The sequence below is a fragment of the Melospiza georgiana genome, chromosome 23 (assembly GCF_028018845.1).
Source record: "Melospiza georgiana isolate bMelGeo1 chromosome 23, bMelGeo1.pri, whole genome shotgun sequence".
Classification (NCBI taxonomy): domain Eukaryota; kingdom Metazoa; phylum Chordata; class Aves; order Passeriformes; family Passerellidae; genus Melospiza; species Melospiza georgiana.
Genome location: NC_080452.1, coordinates 5,668,548 through 5,688,163, shown reverse-complemented (window position 1 = coordinate 5,688,163; position 19,616 = coordinate 5,668,548). Strand labels below are relative to the sequence as shown.

Genomic DNA, 19,616 nt, shown 5'->3' with positions numbered 1-19,616 from the left:
ACCTGATTTCCACAAGCAGTTACTTGTCTGCTCCTCTCTTCCTCCATTTCATGTGTCTCAGCCTCAGAATCTGCTGTGGAGGCAGAACTGGTCTGGAATCCCAGCACAAAACTGGATTTCAGCTGGAAAACCAGCAAATGGGGCACAGATTTAACAGCTGCTCACACTGTGCTGTTTGTAGGAGGTAATGAAAGGAGCAGGGAAGTGAAATTCCCAAGAGAAGTGACACAAAGCCTGTGTCATCCCACCACAGAAAGGGGTGCAGGACATCCATCCTTGGTTGGGCACTCAAACAGCTCCTCAGGGAATGGTCACAGCCCCAAGGGAGAGCTGTGACCATGGTCACAGAGCTCAAGGAGTGTTTGGACATCCATGGAAAAACACAGGGTGGGATTTTGGGGTGTCCTGTGCAAGGCCAGGAGTTGCACCTGATGATCCCTGTGGGTCCCTTCCAGCTCAGGATATTCCATGATCTAAGCATGGACAAGGGAATTAACCAGGGAACAGCAGAGATAAGGCAGGTCAGGAGCCATGTGAGGAGAGAGAGGAAAATCCTGAAATCCTGGGAATTCTGCAAGTCCTGTGGAAGAAGCAGCCCTTTAGTGGGGTGAATTTGCCATGAAGAAATCAACCACTGCTGGTGTTTCCCAACTGTGGAGCTGCTGAGTTGCAGATACATCAGAACACCAAGCTGGTTTGGTGCAATTTCCTGTGGTTTTGGGACAGGAAGCTGAATTTTCTGGGGCACTTCTCAGAAAGTGTAAAATCTCCATGCCAGGCTGTGCCAGCTCCTCACAGCAGCCACAAGGGTGGGTGGCAAATACCCAGGAACAGGAAGAACCCTCCAAAATTCCACCTCTGGAGGGCAGCTGGGTCAAGCAGGTACCTACAAAAGCAGGGTAACACCCTCCTTTCCTAATCTGCTCCATTTCTCCAGCTGCCTTCATCTTCCTCCTCTTCCAAAGCCCTCCAGACACACACCAAGATTGCTCCTTCAGCTCCATTCCTGCTCTCTGCCCAAGTCCTTCAGCTTTCCTCCTCTTCTTCCATCTCTCCATTCAACCATTCCTTCCTTTCCCCTCCTCATCAATCTCTTCCCTCCCCTGGAACCTGATTTTCCTCCTTCCCTGCTGCAAAGGCATGCACAAATCCAAGAAAACTCCCATCAGCCTTGATTCAAACCCCTGCCAAGATGCTGCAAATTAAGAAGGGTTCTGCCTTATTTTCAAGCTCAAATATGCTGTGAACAGAAAAGCCCTGCAGGCAGTGAGCTGTGGTACAGCTAAAACTTCTCCACAAAGCTCTTCCCAACTCATTTTTCCAAGTCTTTTTTTTTCAAGTTTTAATTTAAACTCATTTCTTTTCCAAGCTTAAACTGAGATGAGTTTTCAGCTGTAAATCACCTTTCAGAGTGTCAAATATTTGTTGCACAAAGACCAAGAATGTGAGTTTAAAAAAAAAAAGAGGAAAAAACCAACAACTGTTTTGCTCATCAAAGGAACAGCTTCCCCTTCCTGCACCAACCTGCCCTTGGAAAAAGATGAGGTATTTCATCAAAAATTCCATTAGCAGCCTGTTTATCTACTTGGAACCTTCCAGTTGTTCAGCAGCTGTGCTAATTTAGGACCAGGACAAGAAGATTTCAGAATTACAACAGTGCTCCCTGTGAGGTGCCAGGCACAGGGACAGGAGGAAAAGGAAAGCTGTAAGGAGAAAATTGAGAATATTGACCTGCCAGGTGAGGGGATCCCATTTTGGAAACAGCTGAATGTCAGGGAAGTGGCAGGTTGAAAATTTAAGAGTGTTGCTCTCCTCTGCAGGAACAATGGAGGTGACACAGCCAAGCACCTGCCACTTCCACAGAATGCCAGAATCACTGAGCTGGGAAAAGACCTCCAGGATCCAACCCCTGAGCAGAACAGAGCACTGGGTGCCATGTCCAGCTGGTCCATGAACACCTCCAGGGATGGGAACTCCAAACCTCACCTGGCAGCCCCTGCCAAGGCCTGGCCATGAAGAAATTCCTCCTGATGTCCAACCTGAACCTCCTCTGGCACAGCTTGAGGCTGTTTCCCCTCACCCTGTCCCCATTCCTTGGGAGCAGAGCCTGACCCCCCCAGCTGTCCCCTCCTGTCAGGAGCTGTGCAGAGCCACAAGGTCCCCCCTGGGCCTCTTTTTCTCCAGGCTGAGCCCCTTTCCAGCTCCCTCAGCTGCTCCTGGTGCTGCAGCCCCTTCCCCAGCTCTGTTCCATTTTCTGGACATGCTCCAGCCCCTCAATGTCCTGCTTGTCATCAGAAATTCAAAACTGACCCCAGATTGGAGGTGAGGCCTCAGCAGTGCCAAGAACAGAAGGACAATGGGCCTGGGCCTGCTGGACACACTCATTGTTCCTGACCCAAACCAGGTGCCAAAGTTTCTTCCATTAAACCAGTAAATTCAAAAATCACGTTTTTCAAAATCAGATTAAATCCCACGCTGTGAGGGTGGAGAGGCCCTGGCCCAAGCTGCCCAGAGGAGCTGTGGCTGCCCCATCCCTGGGAGAGTTTAGGGTCAGATGAGATGGGGCTTGGAGCAGTCTGGGATAGGGGAAGGTGTCCAGGCCCATGGCAAGGGGTGGGATGAGACCTCAAAGGTCCTTTTTAACCCAAACCACTCCAGGATTAAATTCACCATGCTGAGCTTTTCCCTAAGACTTGTGGGATGTTACTGGGATGGTTATCAGGATGAGACCTCAAAGGTCCCTTCCAACCCAAACCACTCCAGGATTAAATTCACCAAGGCACAAAACAAGCAATGTGGGATTTTCCCCAGTGCTCCATAGGGAGAAAACAAACAGCTCTCCATCCCCAGTGTCACCCAGTGCATTCAGGACCTGCCCACCCAGTCCCACCCCACTCTTGGACCATTGTGGGAGCTGGGAAGAGCCCAGGAGCTGCTCTTGGTTCCTTACTAGGATGCAGAATCATTCAGCTGGTATTCCCTGGATCTGCTGAAGCAGGCCTGCACTCCAGGGTCTCTCCAGAGGTATTTGATGACTCCAGCCAGCTCAAAGGTCCCTTCCAACCCAAACCACTCCAGGATTAAATTCACCAAGGCACTAAACAATCAATGTGGGGTTTTCCCATAGGGAAAAGACAAACAGCCTTCCATCCCCAGTGTCACCCAGCCAGACCAGTGCAGACAGGACCTTCCCACCCAGTCCCACCCCACTCTTGGACCATTGTGGGAGCTGGGAGGAGCCCAGGAGCTGGTGCTGGTTCCTTACTAGGATGCAGAATCGTTGAGCTGGTATTCCCTGGATCTGCTGAAGCAGGCCTGCACTCCAGGGTCTCTCCAGAGGCGTTTGATGACTCCAGCCAGCTCTGCTGTCATCATCCCCTCCTCAGCACTGCCAGCCAGCACGAACAGCTGCCGGGCATCGTCCTGCACGACAGGAACACATCCTGAGACATGCACCCAACCTTCCCAGCAACAGCAACACCTCTGCACTCATTAATCACTGCTCTCATTAATCACAGCCCAGTCCATCCAGCTTTCTCCCAAAAGTCAGAGTTGTTTACCTCATGCAGCCAGAGAGGGAATTTCTGGGGGGAAGCTCCAGGCTGAGGGGGAGATGCCCTGATCAGAGATGGCCACAGCACTTCCATCCCCACCACAACCATGGAATTTCAGTCATTTGGTGCCATGTTTCAAGAAAAGGGGGGAATGCTGATGCTTTACTTGGAAAACCACTGTTGGTGTGGCACAGTACCAGGAAAAGGGGAAAAAAGTGAGTTCTGAGAGGTGATGGGACCAAAGCTTTGGGGATTTGCATTTTGCTGACTGATTCCTTAATAAAACATTTCACCAGTAGATGGGATGGACTGATTGGGATCTGAGCATGAAAAATCCCCCTCAGAAGCCAGAGCAGGATCATGCTCTTGTCCAGGGGGATTAGGACAGGGAACCCCACGCTGCCCTACAGGCCCCTCTGCTTTTATTCCTACCCTGGTCAGACCTGTCAGGTCCTTCTGGGACCTGTGAGAAACCTTCCACTACCCCAGCATTCTCCTCCTAACACCAGCTGCTCTCCCCTGAGCCCCAAACCCTGCATGTGCCAAGCTCAGGGTGCTGATCTCAAATCCAACTTATCAGATGTTAACAGCCCAATGCAGAGGGACCCCATTTCTGCATCTCTGGAGGTCACTCAATGCATTTGGCCTTTTCCTGGGAAAGCATGGGAAGGTTTTTGTCCTCTGAGATGGAGAAAATTCATGGCATTCAGCTCTTGTGAAGCCACCTCAGCATGGGCAGGTACTGAGAAAGGATCTGGATTCAGTATCTTCCCTGTTCCAGCTCCAAGATCCCAACTCAGCTTCAACAAGCACCAAGAAAGATGGAAGAGAACTCCAGGAAGATTTGAAGCAGCAGCTGAACAACAGCCTGGGTGAACATGTGAGTGAAGATGTGCCCTTTGGCCAGGACTTGGAATGATAAATCCAAAATAAATACCATAAATTCAAACTATCTGGGGCTGCATCAACTGCAGCACGAGGCAGAACAGTCACAGTGCAGCCCTGTGCTGACACAATTCCTTTCTCCTGCACATTTCCAGGAATCCCTAGTTCCCCTTCTGTGCCTTTCCCACCACCACAACCATCAAGGCTTCCTGACTTCCAGCTCAAAGTGCTGGACATGAATGCAAGAAACAGGCCAGGGAATGAGCAGAGCTAGAGGAAAGGGTGAAAGCAGGACCTCAAACCTCCCAAAACTTCAAACTCTAAATTCCCAAAAATTCAAATCATTTAGAGAAAAATTTGGAGTTTGTTTCTTTTTTGAGCATTCAAACTACTAAAGGTTCTTACCCAGCACCTCAGTAAAATATTGATGTTTTGTACTGACAACACACTGAAGTTATGACAGATTTTTTTCTTACTTTATCTTGAAAACAAAATATTCTGGCCCAGACTGAAATTCCAGGATTCATTAACAAGTTCAGGCTAAAGGAAATAAATGCAATACTCACAGCTCTGGCAACTTCCCCAAAGTCTATCTTTAGCCTCCCCATGGCTCTGATGATGGCAATGATGGATTGGATGGTGTTGCTGTACACAACCACTTTATACTGTTTGCATTCCTCCTCTGAGTAGCCATCCTCATGGATAATCCTGGAAGGAAACCAGCTTATTATTCCCAAGCCAAACCAGAAAGGCACCACACATTTTTTATCCCACAAAAACAAAAGGTTGCAGCCTGCACTCACTTACTTCATCTGCTTCACAATGGTGCTTTTGCCAGACTCTCCAGCACCTGAAAAGCACAAAAACCATCCAGTTAACCACATGAAACTGAAAGGAAAAGCAGGATGTGCTTTTTCCAGTTCCCACAGAGAAGTTGATGGGGTTTGGAGTAGGATATTCCTTGTGCATTGCTGCTGGTAGTAGAGCTCCTCCAGACTGTCCTGGCAGATCCTTCCTGGATTTTATTTACAGATGCCAACAGTCACCATGAGTTCATTGGCTAAAAAACCCTGGAATTTCTCAATTTCCAGAGATCAGCAAGGGAGGCAGGTCTGGGATGAGGATTTCTCCAACACAGCAGCTCCCATCCCTCACTCCAGGCCAAGACAGCCCAAGTGCATCAGCACCACCATTGCTGAGCTGGGCAGGAAAGGCCTGAACTGGCATGGGGTGAAATCCCAGAGCTGCAGGCACATCTGCACCCCAACAGCCTTCCTTTGGTCAAAACACCTGGCTAAAAAACCTCTGCAGGGCTGGGGGAGGCAGTTATCCCTGGGGGGGTTTAGTTATCCCTGAGGGTGGGGCAGTTATCCCTGAGGGTGGGGCAGTTACCCCTGGGGGTGGGGCAGTTATCCCTGAGGGTGGGGCAGTTATCCCTGGGAGTGGGGCAGTTATCCCTGAGGATGGGGCAGTTATCCCTGAGGGGGTTTAGTTATCCCTGAGGGTGGGTCAGTTAACCCCAGACAGGGGTCAGTTATCCCTGAGGGTGGGGCAGTTATCCCTGGGTGGGTCAGTTAACCCTGAGGGTGGGTCAGTTATCCCTGGGTGGGTCAGTTAACCCTGGGTGGGTCAGTTAACCCCAGACAGGGGTCAGTTAACCCTTGAAGAAGGGCCAGTTATCCTGGGAAGGCAAATTACCCCTTGAAACAAGGTCAGTTATTCCTGACTGCAAAACCCAGCAAGTTCCCTGCTTTTCCTATTTTTTTTTTTTTTTTTTTTTTTTTGCCTCAGAGCACTCCCAAACGAAGTCCCTCAGGGCAGTGGACACAGGGATTGCAAACATCAGTTCTCCTGGTTTGTGGAGCTTAGCCCCACATGCCTGTCCCAGCCAGGAGGTGCCAAGGGCAGGCCCAGAGCTCCTGAAGTCAGCAGAACTGCAGGATTTCAGCTCTGTGGCAGCAGGAGCTCAGCTCAGCTGGCTCTGCCACTGCCTCAGGGCTCCTTGGCCTCCAGACTCCCCCAGCTGCAGGCAAGGAATGATGCTGGACCTGCTTGGAGTTGGACAGATGACTCAGGTGAGCCTGGATGGAATAAATCACCCATAGAATTCCAGGATGGTTTGGGTTGGAAGAGTCCTTAAATCCCATCCTATTCCACCCCCTGCTACAGGCAGGGACACCTTCACGGTCCCAGCTTGCTCCAAGCTCCATCCAGCCTGGCCTTGGATGCATCCAGGGATGGAGCAGTGTCGTGGGGTGACAGCTTTATCCCAATATCCTGTGTTGTGTCTGGCAGCTGTGCCTTTTCTCTCTCCCCCCTCCCCGTCTTGCTGCGGCGGGGCGGGGAAGAGAGGGGGGGAGTGTTTGACCAGGTCCTTTTTGGCTTTTGGCTGCTTGGCTTGGCTGGCTGCTTTGCTTGCTTGCTTTCTGCTTTTTGCACTGTTTTTTTTTTACTTTTCTTTTGCTCCCTCTTTCTTACCCTCCCCTGAAGATACTGGACCGGCTCTGGACCTGACCTGAGACGTCCAGGACACCCGGAGCTTGTGAGAGAAGCTTGGCACCCTCACAACACAGTCTGGTTTCTTTTCTTTTCTTGTGTTGGGGAGTGTTCTTCTGTTACTTGTAAATAAATAGGTTTTGTTTTCCACTTTGCTCCTCCGAGAAATTCCTTCCCGAACCCGGTGTTGGGGGAGGGGTGGTTGGAGGTTTGTTTTGTTTTGGGGGGCTCCCTTTTGGAGATTTCCCATAATTTGTCCTAAACCAGGACAAGCAGCCACAGCTGCTCTGGGCAAATGGGCCAGGGCCTGCCACCCTCCCAGGGAACAATCCCCTCCCAATATCCCATCCAACCCTGCCCCTTGGCAGTGGGAAGCCATTCCCTGGGTCTGTCACTCCAGGCCTTTGGCCAGAGTTCCTCTCCAGTTCTCCTGAAGCCCCTGTAGATCCCAGGTCTCCCTGATCCTTCCCTTCTCCAGGGTGAACATTCCCAGCTCTCCCAGAGCAGCTCAGTGTTTGTGGTCAGGTGTGAAAACACGAACACTCTGTGGACTCAGCACTTCCACCCTGGGAGGACACAAATCCTTATTTTTATTTCCCACACCCACCCTCCACATTCCCAGCATCCAAGTGATTTCAAATCTCTGGTGTCCCCAAAGAGCCCCAAATCCAGACTGAGAAGGGACATTTGACATGACCTGTCTGCTTTTGCCTTCTCAGCATCAATTACTGCTGTTTCCTCCTTAGATTATCTCAAAATCATCTCCTGCCACAGCCAAGCTGTTCTACCTGTCAGCAACCCCATCAGATCCAACTCAGACAATGCAGCACTGATTCCAACCAGATTCATTTAACCCCTCTCAACCCCAAACACTGCCTGGGACAGCAGGGATTCCCCTCTCCAAGGTTACTCACACTTTACTTCAGAGGGGAAAGTGGGAACCCACATCCTCTGAGCTGTCTCCTCACCAACACACCACCCCAGACTGGCTCCTCAGCCATGCCCAAGCACTGAGCTGTTATTCCTAAAGAAGTTTTTCCTGTTGTTCCAGGTTGTCTCTCTCAGGCAAGAGCCACCCAGACAAGGCACCTCAGTAACCCTGACTGCAAACATCTCCCCTGCAGCTGCAGCTCTGCAATGGAGGCTGGAGCTGCTGCTGGATGGCCCAGGAGATGGGCAGTGCCAGGGGGAGAAGGGATTAACACTGCCCATGTCTAGGCTGGCACAGGGGAACAGCTCCCTACTGACCAAAGGAGGGTTGGATGGGATTTGGGAAGGAATTGCCAGAGGGTGGTGAGACCCTGGCACAGCTTTCCCAGAGAAGCTGTGGCTCCCTCATCCCTGGAAACAAGCAGGTTCATTGGAAGGTGTCTCTGCCCATGGCAGGGGGTGAGATGAGCTTGAAGGTCCCTTCCTGTGGGATCTCAGCACCTCAGGACGGAGGTGCAGAGTGACCGAGATCACCCTTGGGGGCTCGGAGGTCCTGGAATGTTGCCAGAAGTGTCTGGTGGCTGGACTTTGATCCTGCACGGGAGACGACACCTGTATGAGGATGGGAGGATTTCACTGGGTGAATGGTGAAGGGATAAGTTAATTAGAGTGAAACACAGGGTTTAGGATTTCTGTACAGGGGGGTCTAGAGAGGTAAGATGGAGGAATTGGGGCGTGTCCTGTCCTTCTTCTTCTTCTTCTTGGCCTCCATCTTCTGTGGTGATGTTGGCACTTTGGGATTGGTTATTACTGGTCAATAAGGGTGAAAGGTGCACTGGTCAATAAGGGTAAAAGGTATTGGGGAAAATAGGTAAATATTGTAACTTCGAGTATAAAGATAGGTGACCGCCCCGGGGGCTCTCAGTGTGCTCATGGCTGGCTGCTGAGCAGACCTCTGTTGGGCCGAGAGAAAATCTTTTAGATAAACAATTAATAAACACCGAGACCGAGAAAAGATCTGAAGCCTCTTCTCATCCCTTGGAGTGCGGGCTGTCCAAGGCCACCCTGGGCCTTTCCAGGCCACCCAAACAGCCGAGAAACCGACAAGTGGCGTCCCTGGGTGGGCTCGAACCACCAACCTTTCGTTAACAGCCGAGAAACCGACACCTTCCCACCCAAACAACCCTGGGTTCCATGATCCTGGAGCCAGGCTGGGAGAGCTGCTGGTGTCCAGCCTGGAGAAGAGAAGGCTCTGGGGAGACCTTAGAGCCCTTTCTGTGCCTAAAGGGGATCCAGGAGAGCTGAAAGGGACTTTGGACAAGAGCCTGGAAGGACAGGATGAGGAGAGATGGCTCCCACTGCCAGAGGACAGGGATGGATGGGATATTGGGCAGGAATTGTTCCCTGTGATGGTGGCAAACCCCTGGCACAGGTGCCCAGAGCAGCTGGGGCTGCCCCTGGATCCCAGGACAGAGCTTGGAGCACCCTGGGCTGTAGAAGGTGTCCCTGCCATGGCAGGGGGATGGAATGCAATGCCTGGAAGGTTCTCTCACTCCACTCCAGCCAATCATTCCCATTTTACTCTTCCTTTCTGGATCTAATTTCAACCTCTCTAGGTTTCACTCCTGTCCTTTGATGTTCTCTAAACACTTGCAGATGTTCACACCAGACAAAGCTGCTATTCCCCTTTTCCCAACCCACTGGAAAGGGTTTGCCTGAAGGGATCCATATTGGACCAACTCAGGAGCTTTTATCCTGCACCCTTCATTCCCACCTCTGGGGACTTCCATGTGCTGTTTGTACCCAGCGTGGCTGAATCGTTCAGCAGGGGAGTAACAAATGAGAATTTGAATGCTACTAAAACACTGCTGCAGCCTACAGCAAAGTGATGCTCCACACTAGAAATTCACATCTAGAGTGGATAGAGTTACACTGGAACTCTTACAGATTTCTCAGGCAAAGCCTTCAACTCTGGGACCTTAGGCAGGGACTAGATGGGGAGCCAGGAAGACCTCAAAGATAGAAGATGTGAGAGTGGATTCAAACCCCTGGAAATCAGGGTGTTCATGGGACATTTCAGCCTTTCTAAGGAGAAGCAAACCTTTCCCCTCTGCTCCCATGAGCACAGCCAGGCAGGGATCACATTCTGCCAAAGAAACCAGGGCTGAGCTCAGTGTGAATGCCATAACCCCATGGAAAAACTGCTTCAGAAGCTTTAACTTCCCTTTTCCCAAAATATCAGTGAGGAACCTCTGCCTCCCACCCTGGACACAAAAAGCAGCTCATCTGTCACAGGGACTGTCCCACTCCATGGACACACTGGGCAGGAATTCCACAATGTCCCTGTCCCCAGTGCATCCTTCACAAACATTCAACCATTCCCTCTGGAAACCAGATGGAGCCAGGAGGCACCACAGCTTCTGAAAAGCCCCATATCTCAGCCAGCAACACGCCAGATCACACCTGTGATACCCCAGTAACATCCCAGTACCATCCCAGTAACCATCCCAGTAACATCCCGGTAACATCCCAGTACCATCCCAGTAACCATCCCAGTAACCTCCCAGTAACCATCCCAGTAACCATCCCAATAACATCCCAGTAACCATCCAAGTAACATCCCAGTAACATCCCAGTAACATCCCGGCAACATCCCGGTAACCATCCCAGTAACATCCCAGTAACCATCCCAGTGACCATCCCAGTAACCATCCCAATAGCATCCCAGAAACCATCCCAGTAACATCCCAGTAACCATCCCAGTAACCATCCCGGTAACCATCCCAGTAACCATCCCAGTAACCATCCCAGTAACCATACCAGTAACATCCCGGTAACCATCCCGGTAACCATCCCGGTAACCATCCTGGTAACCATCCCGGTAACCATCCCGGTAACCATCCCAGTAACCATCCCAGTCACCATCCCAATAACATCCCAGTAACCATCCCAGTAACCATCCCAGTAACATCCCAGTAACCATACCAGTAACATCCCAGTAACATCCCAGTAACCATCCCAGTAACCATCCCAGTAACATCCCAGTGACCATCCCAGTAACCATCCCAGTAACATCCCAGTAACATCCCAATAACATCCCAGTAACCATCCAGTAACCATCCAGTAACCATCCCAGTAACCATCCCAGTAACCATCCCAGTAACATCCCAGTAACCATCCCAGTAACCATCCCAGTAACATCCCAGTAACATCCCAGTAACATCCCAGTAACCATCCCAGTAACCATCCCAGTAACATCCCAGTGACCATCCCAGTGACCATCCCAGTGACCATCCCAGTAACATCCCAGTAACATCCCAATAACATCCCAATAACATCCCAGTAACCATCCCAGTAACCATCCCAGTAACCATCCCAGTAACATCCCAGTAACATCCCAGTAACCATCCCAGTAACATCCCAGTAACACCCCAGTAACACCCCAGTAACCATCCCAGTAACATCCCAGTAACATCCCAGTAACCATCCCAGTAACATCCCACAGGTTCTTAGGGAAAAGCTCAGCATGTAAGTGCTGGAATTCCATCTCCAAGAGTGGCAATCCCTGCACCCATTCCTAGAGTCAGCTCCCACAGCCAAACTGGAGCAGCTTTCCAGCTGTATCAGAGCTGGCCCTGGGAAAGCAAAGGATGCACAGAGAGGAAATGATCATCCAACCATTTCCAGAGGATTTCCTGGAGCAGCAGATGGCAAAAAACTTGGCATGGCCCTGTGCTGGAGATTACAGGGAAAAGAGCAACAAAACACAGGGATTCCAAGAGAGGAATTGCAACAACTCTAGATTTTTGCTTTAGAAACTCTCCAAGGAGGTAGGTCAGACTCCCTACACCTTCCAGACACAAGCACCCAGTTTCCTGCTCCAGAAGGTCCTAAAAATCCTGTTTTCGGTGGTATTTTTCCCTGAAGTTGTATCAAAACTGCATTAAACTGTACTTCAGGAAAGGAATTCCACACACATAATTAAGGGGAAAAGCCCTGGAACATCTGCAAGTTTCTGAAGAGAAACCAGGTCACTGCTGAAACAAATCCTTCCAGGGAGGGAACAGGGATGCACCGGAAAATCCATTAAAGTACAAATGAGGAAGATAAAACTGCAGGGCCTGGCACAGGCATGTGCCTTGGAGCTCCAGCAGCAGCTCAGGAACCCTGCAGGGATTTGGCAGGAACTCCAAGAGCCCACTCCTGCAGCCCTTGTGAGCTCCCAGTCCAGGGCTGTTTCACAGGAATAACCCCAGGAGTTCACCTGAAGCTCCAGGGCTGAGTTACAGACCTGGCACTGTGGCTGGATCCTCCACGTGAGGAGCAGGCTGGGAGCAATGCTGGACCATCTGGCTGTGGTTACAGTTCCCAAATCCCAAACAGAACCAGCTCCCCTCAGACAGGCCCAAACAACAGCTCAACCAAGCTGGGAGGAGTCCAGGCCCAAAACTATCCAATGGCTTCACAGCCATGGGAAATGTGGAGCAGGAGCTGCTCAAATCACCCCAAATCCCACAGGGTATCTCCCTGATAAACACATTTTCTTTATTTAACACTCATCCCACCTCACAAGGAACATGGACACCTCTCCTCACCCACCAAGACCCTCCTTAGCTTTCCTGGATTGTATTCCATGAGGAATATCTCCCCAACAACCTCCAGCACCCCATGGACCTGTGCAGGCCCAGCTGGAAAAAGCTGAAGTATCAAATCCTCATCCTCTTCCCCACTTCCCTCCTTCCAACCTCACTGTGTGGAATGCAGATCCCAACAGCCTGACCTTCCTAACACTGCCATCCCTGCTAACACAGATCCCATATTCCCTGCTTGAGGGTTTTTATTTCAGTGGACATCTAGAAAACTCTGGGATATCACAGAATCACAAACAGCAAGAGAACTGCACTGGGAATCAGGAGAAAGGGAAAAACACCAGAGAAAGGAGCAGTAGTTGTACTTCCAGGCTTGAAAAAAGCAGCTATTGTTGGGAAAGTCAACAGGAACCAGGAGAGATTAGGCTGACACTCCCAGTTCCACAAGAATGATGGGAAAAACAATATATTCAAATAAAACAGGCACAAGGGCTGGCCACAGCCTCACTGCAAAGGGAACAGCAGGACTGGCACAGGGTAAACCACTGGAGGCTGGCACTGCCTGCAGAGGGGAAAAAAGTGAAGGCTTGGGTAAGGAATGGGATATTGGAAACAGGAGCAACACCAACCCTGGGGTCACAGCAGTGAAATTCCAGCACTGCTGGGCCTGCTGCAGCCCATGGGCTGAAGCTGATGAGGCTTCTCCCACCAGAAGTACCTGGGACATGCACAGGAAGAGCAGCAGCCCTGATGGAAGATTCGGAATCACAGAAGAAATCCTAGTTTGGGTTGGGAAAGACCTTAAATCCCACCCCATTCCATCCCATGCCATGGCAGGGGCACCTCACACTGTCCCAGGTTGCTCCAAGCCCTGTCCAGCCTGGCCTTGGGCACTGCCAGGGATCCAGGGGCAGCCACAGCTGCTCTGGGCACCTGTGCCAGGGCCTGCCCACCCTCACAGGGAACAATTCCTGCCCAATATCCCATCCATCCCTGCCCTCTGGCAGTGGGAGCCATTCCCTGTGTCCTGTCCCTCCATCCCTTGTCCCCAGTCACTCTGCAGCTCTCCTGGAGCCCCTTTAGGCACAGTAAGCAGCTCTAAGATCTCCCTGGAGCCTTCTCCTCTCCAGGCTGAGCATTCCCAGCTCTCCCAGCCTCTCTCTAGAACAGAGGGATTTTCCTTTTTGCCTTGAAATTATTTGAGCCTCAATCCTGTTCTAACTAAACAATTACTTTAAAGCTTAGAAACATCCTGTGACCACTCAGAAGGCTGAAATATCTCCAGGAATTCTGCACCATTCCTAGGAACCATCAGGCTGGAGGGACCTGTCCCCAGACCTGAGTGACCACTGAGTCACCAGGAACCTCCAGCAGACCCAGACACCTTCGAGATCAGAGAAACAGCAGCTCCCTGCAGCTTCCCCAGCAGGATTCCTATGCAGCTTCCTCAGCAGGATTCCTACAGCAGATCCCACAAGGATGGACACTTGGAGCAGCAGCCACTACTGGGACAACATCTGGAGACCAAGACTCCATCACAGAAATTCCTAAAGGAGTTGGTGAAAGCCACACAGCAGCAGCAAACACCCTCTGCTGCACCCTGAGAGTGATTCAGGCCAGGCTGGATGGGGCTTGGGGCATCCTGGGCTAGTGGAAGGTGCCTCTGCCCATGGCAGGGGATGGAATGGGATAAGCTTTAAAATCCCTTCCAGCCCAAATCATCCAGGGATTCTATAAGCACAGAGCTCAGATCTGAGTTTGTTTTCCCAGCTCTTTGATCTCCCCCAGGAGTGTTTTGAAGGAATTCTGGCTGCTGTTGAGCACCATGGCTGGAGACCCCCATGGAGAGAGGCCTCGTGTGGCTCTTGGCTGGACATCAAACCAGCATCTCCAGTCTCCTGGGCACCCCCAGCTCCTCATCCCCACTCACAGGGGATTACAGAATCATGGAATGTTGGGAGGGGCTGTAAAGCTCTTCCCATTCCACCCCTGCCATGGGACACCTTCCACTATCCCAGGTTGCTCTGAGCCCTGTCCAACCTGGCCTTGGGCACTGCCAGGGGTGGAGACCTTGGAACCCCTTCCAGAGCCTAAAGGGGCTCCAGGAGAGCTGCAGAGGGACTGGGGACAAGGGATGGAAGGACAGGACACAGGGAATGGCTCCCACTGCCAGAGGGCAGGGATGGATGGGATATTGGGCAGGAATTGTTCCCTGTGAGGGTGGGCAGGCCCTGGCACAGGTGCCCAGAGCAGCTGTGGCTGCCCCTGGATCCCTGGCAGTGCCCAAGGCCAGGCTGGACAGGGCTGGGAGCAGCCTGGGATGGTGGAAGTGTCCCTGCCATGGAATGAGATGAGCCTTAATGTCATTCCAACCCAATCCATTTCAGGATTTCCTTGGAGATATGGGATAAAAAGGCCAAGTCTGGTGTCTTTGGATCCCAGTCTGGGTGGTGACAGCAGAGGAACAGCCAAGCAAGGCCTGTAAAACACGAGCTGGGTGATAAAACAACAGAAAACTTGGAAAGAGAGGGAACAGTGGCAAGACCTGGGCTTGGAAAAGATATTTCTTCGTTTTCCTGATTATCAAGAGTCACCTTGTGCTAGGCCTGTTTTTAAAAGTCGAACACCCTCTGAATTTCTGCAGGAACAACAACCCTGAGCTGTTCCAAACACGCAGCTGGGCTCTCCCTGCTGAGGGATAAGCTCATTCCCCAAACCCCAGGAGCTTGCAGGGCTGGAGACCCCAAGCACTGAGCTCCAGGAGGCCAAGGCTGTGCCCAGCACTCGGTGTTTGTTTCTAAAGCTGACCCAGGCAGCACCACCCCAGTAACCAGAGAAGGTTAAAGGATGCACTGAAGTGACCAAACACCAACTGGGAAAACATGAAACCAGAGCCAGGCATCGGATCCCCAGCAACAAAGGAGACAGCACAGGGATCACCACAAAGAGCCTGCTGGAAAAATCATCAGCATCTGTCCCTCAGTGCAGCTCCAAACCCCAACTAAGGCATCAATTCCATTTCTCCATCCCACTTCTGCATCCCAGGAGCTGCAGGCACAGCTCTGCTCGCTCCAAACTTCCAGAAGATTAGATCCATGATCTAATTAAAAAATTCCTCTTTACAGCTCCCTCTGCTCTTCTGAGAAAAGTTATTTCAATGCTTTGCCTCAGAATTTAATGAAACTTGAATCATGTCCAGAGGGCTCTTGGAGCATAGATGGAATCCCAATTCCTCAAGCAAGCTGGAAATTGTCCATCCCCAAATCCCAGAGCTGGGCATGGACACTCAGCCTGGTGTCCTGACAAGAGTACAGGATGTACACACAACACAGGGGGCAGAAGAATTCCCATCCCACAGCTGGAAAATGGCACTGTGCAAAAAGAGGGCATCTGACCCTGGTGGAATAAATTATTTCCCAGGAGATTAAATAAATCATGGCTGATTCCTGTAAAACTCGAGGGCTTCAGGCACTCTGGAGATAAGGAACATTTTGCCTGGCCTGCCTCTGGTTTTGGTGGGAAAGGGGCAGAAGAGAAAATGAAGGGGAAGGTACACAGAGACCCCATGGAAAGGTGGGAGAACATGGGTGAAGGGAAATTCCAGCCTCCAGTGCAGCTGTGCAAAGATCTCCACAGAGCTTAAAGCCCAGAGAAGAGCTGCACCTTCACAGAGATCTGACCTGCTGTCACATTAATTATAATCATGGAAAAGCCCTCTGAGATCGAGTCCAACCATGTCCACCCCTAATCCATGTCCCAGGTGCCACATCCACACGTTTTTTGGGCATTTCCAGGGATGGAGATTCCACCACTGGACAATCTTTGTCATGAAGAAATTTCCCCTGAAATCCAACCCAAACCTTCCCTGGTGCAATCTGGCCTGAGCAGACCCAGATAGCTTCAAGATCAGAGAGACAGCAGCTCCCTGCAGCTTCCCCAGCAGGATTCCTACAAGGATGGACACCTGGAGCAGCAGCCACTGCTGGGACAACATCTGGAGACCAACACAGAGCTTCATATCACCATTCCAAGGGTATCCAGTAGCTCCAGAGCTGAGGAGCAGCCAGGTCTGACCTGCTGCTGTCACATTAATTATAATCATGGAATTGCTGAGGTTGGAAAAGCCCTCTGAGATTGAGTCCAACCATGTCCCAGGTGCCACATCCACATCTTTTCTGAGCATTTCCAGAGGTGGCGACTCCACCACTGCCCTGGGCAGCCCATGGAGGGCTGAACAACCTTTGTCATGAAGAAATTCCCCTGATATCCAAGCCAAACCTTCCCTGGTGCAATCTGGCCTGAGGCAGGTCCTTGTGAGTCACCAGGAGCCTCCAGCAGACCCAGATACCTTCAAGATCAGAGAAACAGCAGCTCCCTGCAGCTTCTCCAGCAGGACTCCTACAGCAGATCCCACAAGTAATTATTGTTCCATGCTGGAATGCCACCAGCAGCTCTGCTGGCATGGTTGGAGTGATGGCAACAGCGGAGAGACCTTCCAATGAACCTGGTTGCTTCCAGGGATGAGGGAGCCACAACTTGTCTGGGAAAGCTGTGCCAGGGTCTCACCATCCTCTAGAAATTTCTTCCCAATATCCCATCTAATCCTCTCTGGAACAGCAGCTGAATCCCTGGGGAGGTTAGAAGCAAGTGGGAATGGCCCAGGAGCCCTCAGGCCCATTTTTCTGCTCCCATTTGCCCCCAGGAAAGGCTCTCAGCAGGCACACCCAGGGGGTGTGGGATCTCAGCACCTCAGGACTGATGTGCAGAGTGACCGAGACCACCCTTGGGGGGCTCGGGAGTCCTGGGATGTTGCCAGAAGTGTCTGGTGGCTGGACTTTGATCCTGCATGGGAGACGACACCTGTATGAGGATGGGAGGATTTCACTGGGTGAATGGTGAAGGGATAAGTTAATTAGAGTGTGAGACACAGGGTTTAGGATTTCTGTACAGGGGGGTCTAAAGAAATAAGATGGAGGAATTGGGGCGTGTCCTGTTCTTTTTCTTCTTCTTCTTGGCCTCCATCTTCTGTGGTGATGTTGGCACTTTGAGATTGGTTATTACTAAAAGTGCACCAGTTAATAAGGGTAAAAAGTATTAGAGAAAAATGATAAATATTGTATACGTAACTTCGAGTATAAAGATAGGTGACTGCCCCAAGGGCTCTCAGTGTGCTCATGGCTGGCTGCTGTGCAGACCTCTGTTGAGCCAAGAGAAAATCTTTTATATAAACAATTAATAAACACCAAGACCAAGAAAAGATCTGAAGTCTCTCCTCGTCCTTTGAAGCTCCGGCTGTCCAAAGCCACCCCAGGCCTTTCCAGGCCACCCAAACAGCCGAGAATCCAACAGGGGGAAACCTGGCAGATTTTCCAGCCCAATGGAGGAGGGTGCTGGAGCAGCAACAACTGCTGGGACAACATCTGGAGACCAACACAGAATCACAGAAGTTCAAGGCTGGAAGAGACCTATAAGATCATCAAGTCCAGCCGATGTTCTAACTGTTCAACTAGATCATGGCAGCAAGTGTCACATCCAGTCTTTTTTTGAATTCTTCAAGGGATGATGACTCCACCACCTCACTGGGTAAATGATTCCAGTATCTGACCACTCTTTCTGTGAAATATTTCCTTCTTAATTCTAACTTACATCTCGCTTGATGCAGCTTGAGACTGTGTCCTCTTGTTCTATCTGTTGTCGCCCGGGGAAAGAGGCCGACCCCCAGCTCACCACAGCCACCCTTCACCACAGAGCTTCAGATCAACATTCCAAGGGCATCCAGCAGCTCCAGAGCTGAGGAGCAGCCAGGTCCGACCCCCAGATGGATCCTCTGGAATAGGCAGAGCTGCTGAGCTCCAAAAGCCACTTCAATTAACAACATCATTAACTGCAGCACCAGCTCTGCCTCAGAAAACACTTTCCTACCTTAAACCAAAACAGAAGTGAACCAGTGCTGAGGAAGCCTTGGGGTATTTAGGAAAGAAAAAAGGTTGGAAGAATCAGTGTCAGGAAAAAGCTGAGGGCTCCTGGAGTAGTGGAGGAGGGTGAATTATGCAAATTAAGGTTATTTTAAAACAAACTCATGCTTTTAATTGTTTTTGCATTAATTGGCAGCATCACTTCAACATAATTACACAGCATTCCCAAACTCAGGGAAGCTGTCCAGGCTGGATAAAGAGTGTTTGGGGCAAAACCAGCCCAACATTGGTGCATCCACAGAGCCACAAAACCACCATTTCCAAAGGGATTTGGGAATGGGACAGCTCTGGAATCCAGAGGTGACCAGAGGGTGACACAGACCCCTGAACAACATCCCAGACCTTGGCAAAGGCACTGCAAGCAGAGTGGAGGATCTGGGTTTGCTGTACCCCAGCAGGAAGAGCTCCAGCACTCTCCTCCATTGGGCTGGAAAATCTGCCAGGTTTCCCCCCCCAGCAGAACCCTGTGTGTGCCTGCTGAGAGCCTTTCCTGGGGGCAAATGGGAGCAGAAAAATGGGCCTGAGGGCTCCTGGGCCATCCCCAGCTTGTTCCCAACATCCCCAGAGCTTCAGCTGCTGTTCCAGAGAGTGACTCCACTGTTGCCATCACTCCAACCATGCCAGCAGAGCTGCTGGTGGCATTCCAGCATGGAACAATAATTACATCCCACAGGGTTGTAACAACCAGGGTCAGTCATTATTCAATGCTCAGGTTTCATTTGGTTTATAAAATATCCCCAGAACTTAGAATTGCTCAACAAAATTCAGAGTTGTGAAAGGGAAACACAACAGAGGGACTTGAAATCCCTGAGGAGAAGCTCCAGGGTTGATTTTATCCCAGCAATCCTGCAGTTCTCCTGCTGCTGGGGCCACTTCCTCCAGCATCTGAGCCCTCTCCCAGGTGGAAGGTGCTGGAAAAGTCAAGGCAAAGCTCCCAGAAGAAGGAACACAACTGGAATTCTCTCTCTTTCCTCCCCTCAAAAGAAGATAAGGGTTATGGAGGAGAGAAAGGGAAACACACCCAAACCCTGATTGGGGGTTTCTGGCTTCCTGTCCTCTCCCAAATCTCCTGATTTTTGTGGTGTTTGACTTCTTGTCCTCTCCTCAGATCTTCCACTTTTGGCTGGATTTTTACTGCCTCTTTTCTCCCCAAATCTCCCGACCTTCCTTTCTCTTCTCTTCCCTCC

The 19,616-nt window shown here is 50.9% G+C and overlaps 1 protein-coding gene across 1 annotated transcript in view; it reads right to left on the bottom strand.

Moving 5' to 3' along the window:
• GNAI3 (G protein subunit alpha i3) overlaps positions 1 to 19,616 on the bottom strand; it is a 34,041-nt gene that overhangs the window by 10,865 nt on the left and 3,560 nt on the right. Inside the window, exons 2-4 of the mRNA XM_058039837.1 lie at positions 5,247 to 5,289; positions 5,006 to 5,147; positions 3,266 to 3,423 (exon numbers count right to left, since the gene is read on the bottom strand). Coding sequence (XP_057895820.1) covers positions 3,266 to 3,423; positions 5,006 to 5,147; positions 5,247 to 5,289 — 343 coding nt within the window. The remainder of the gene's footprint in view (positions 1 to 3,265; positions 3,424 to 5,005; positions 5,148 to 5,246; positions 5,290 to 19,616) is intronic.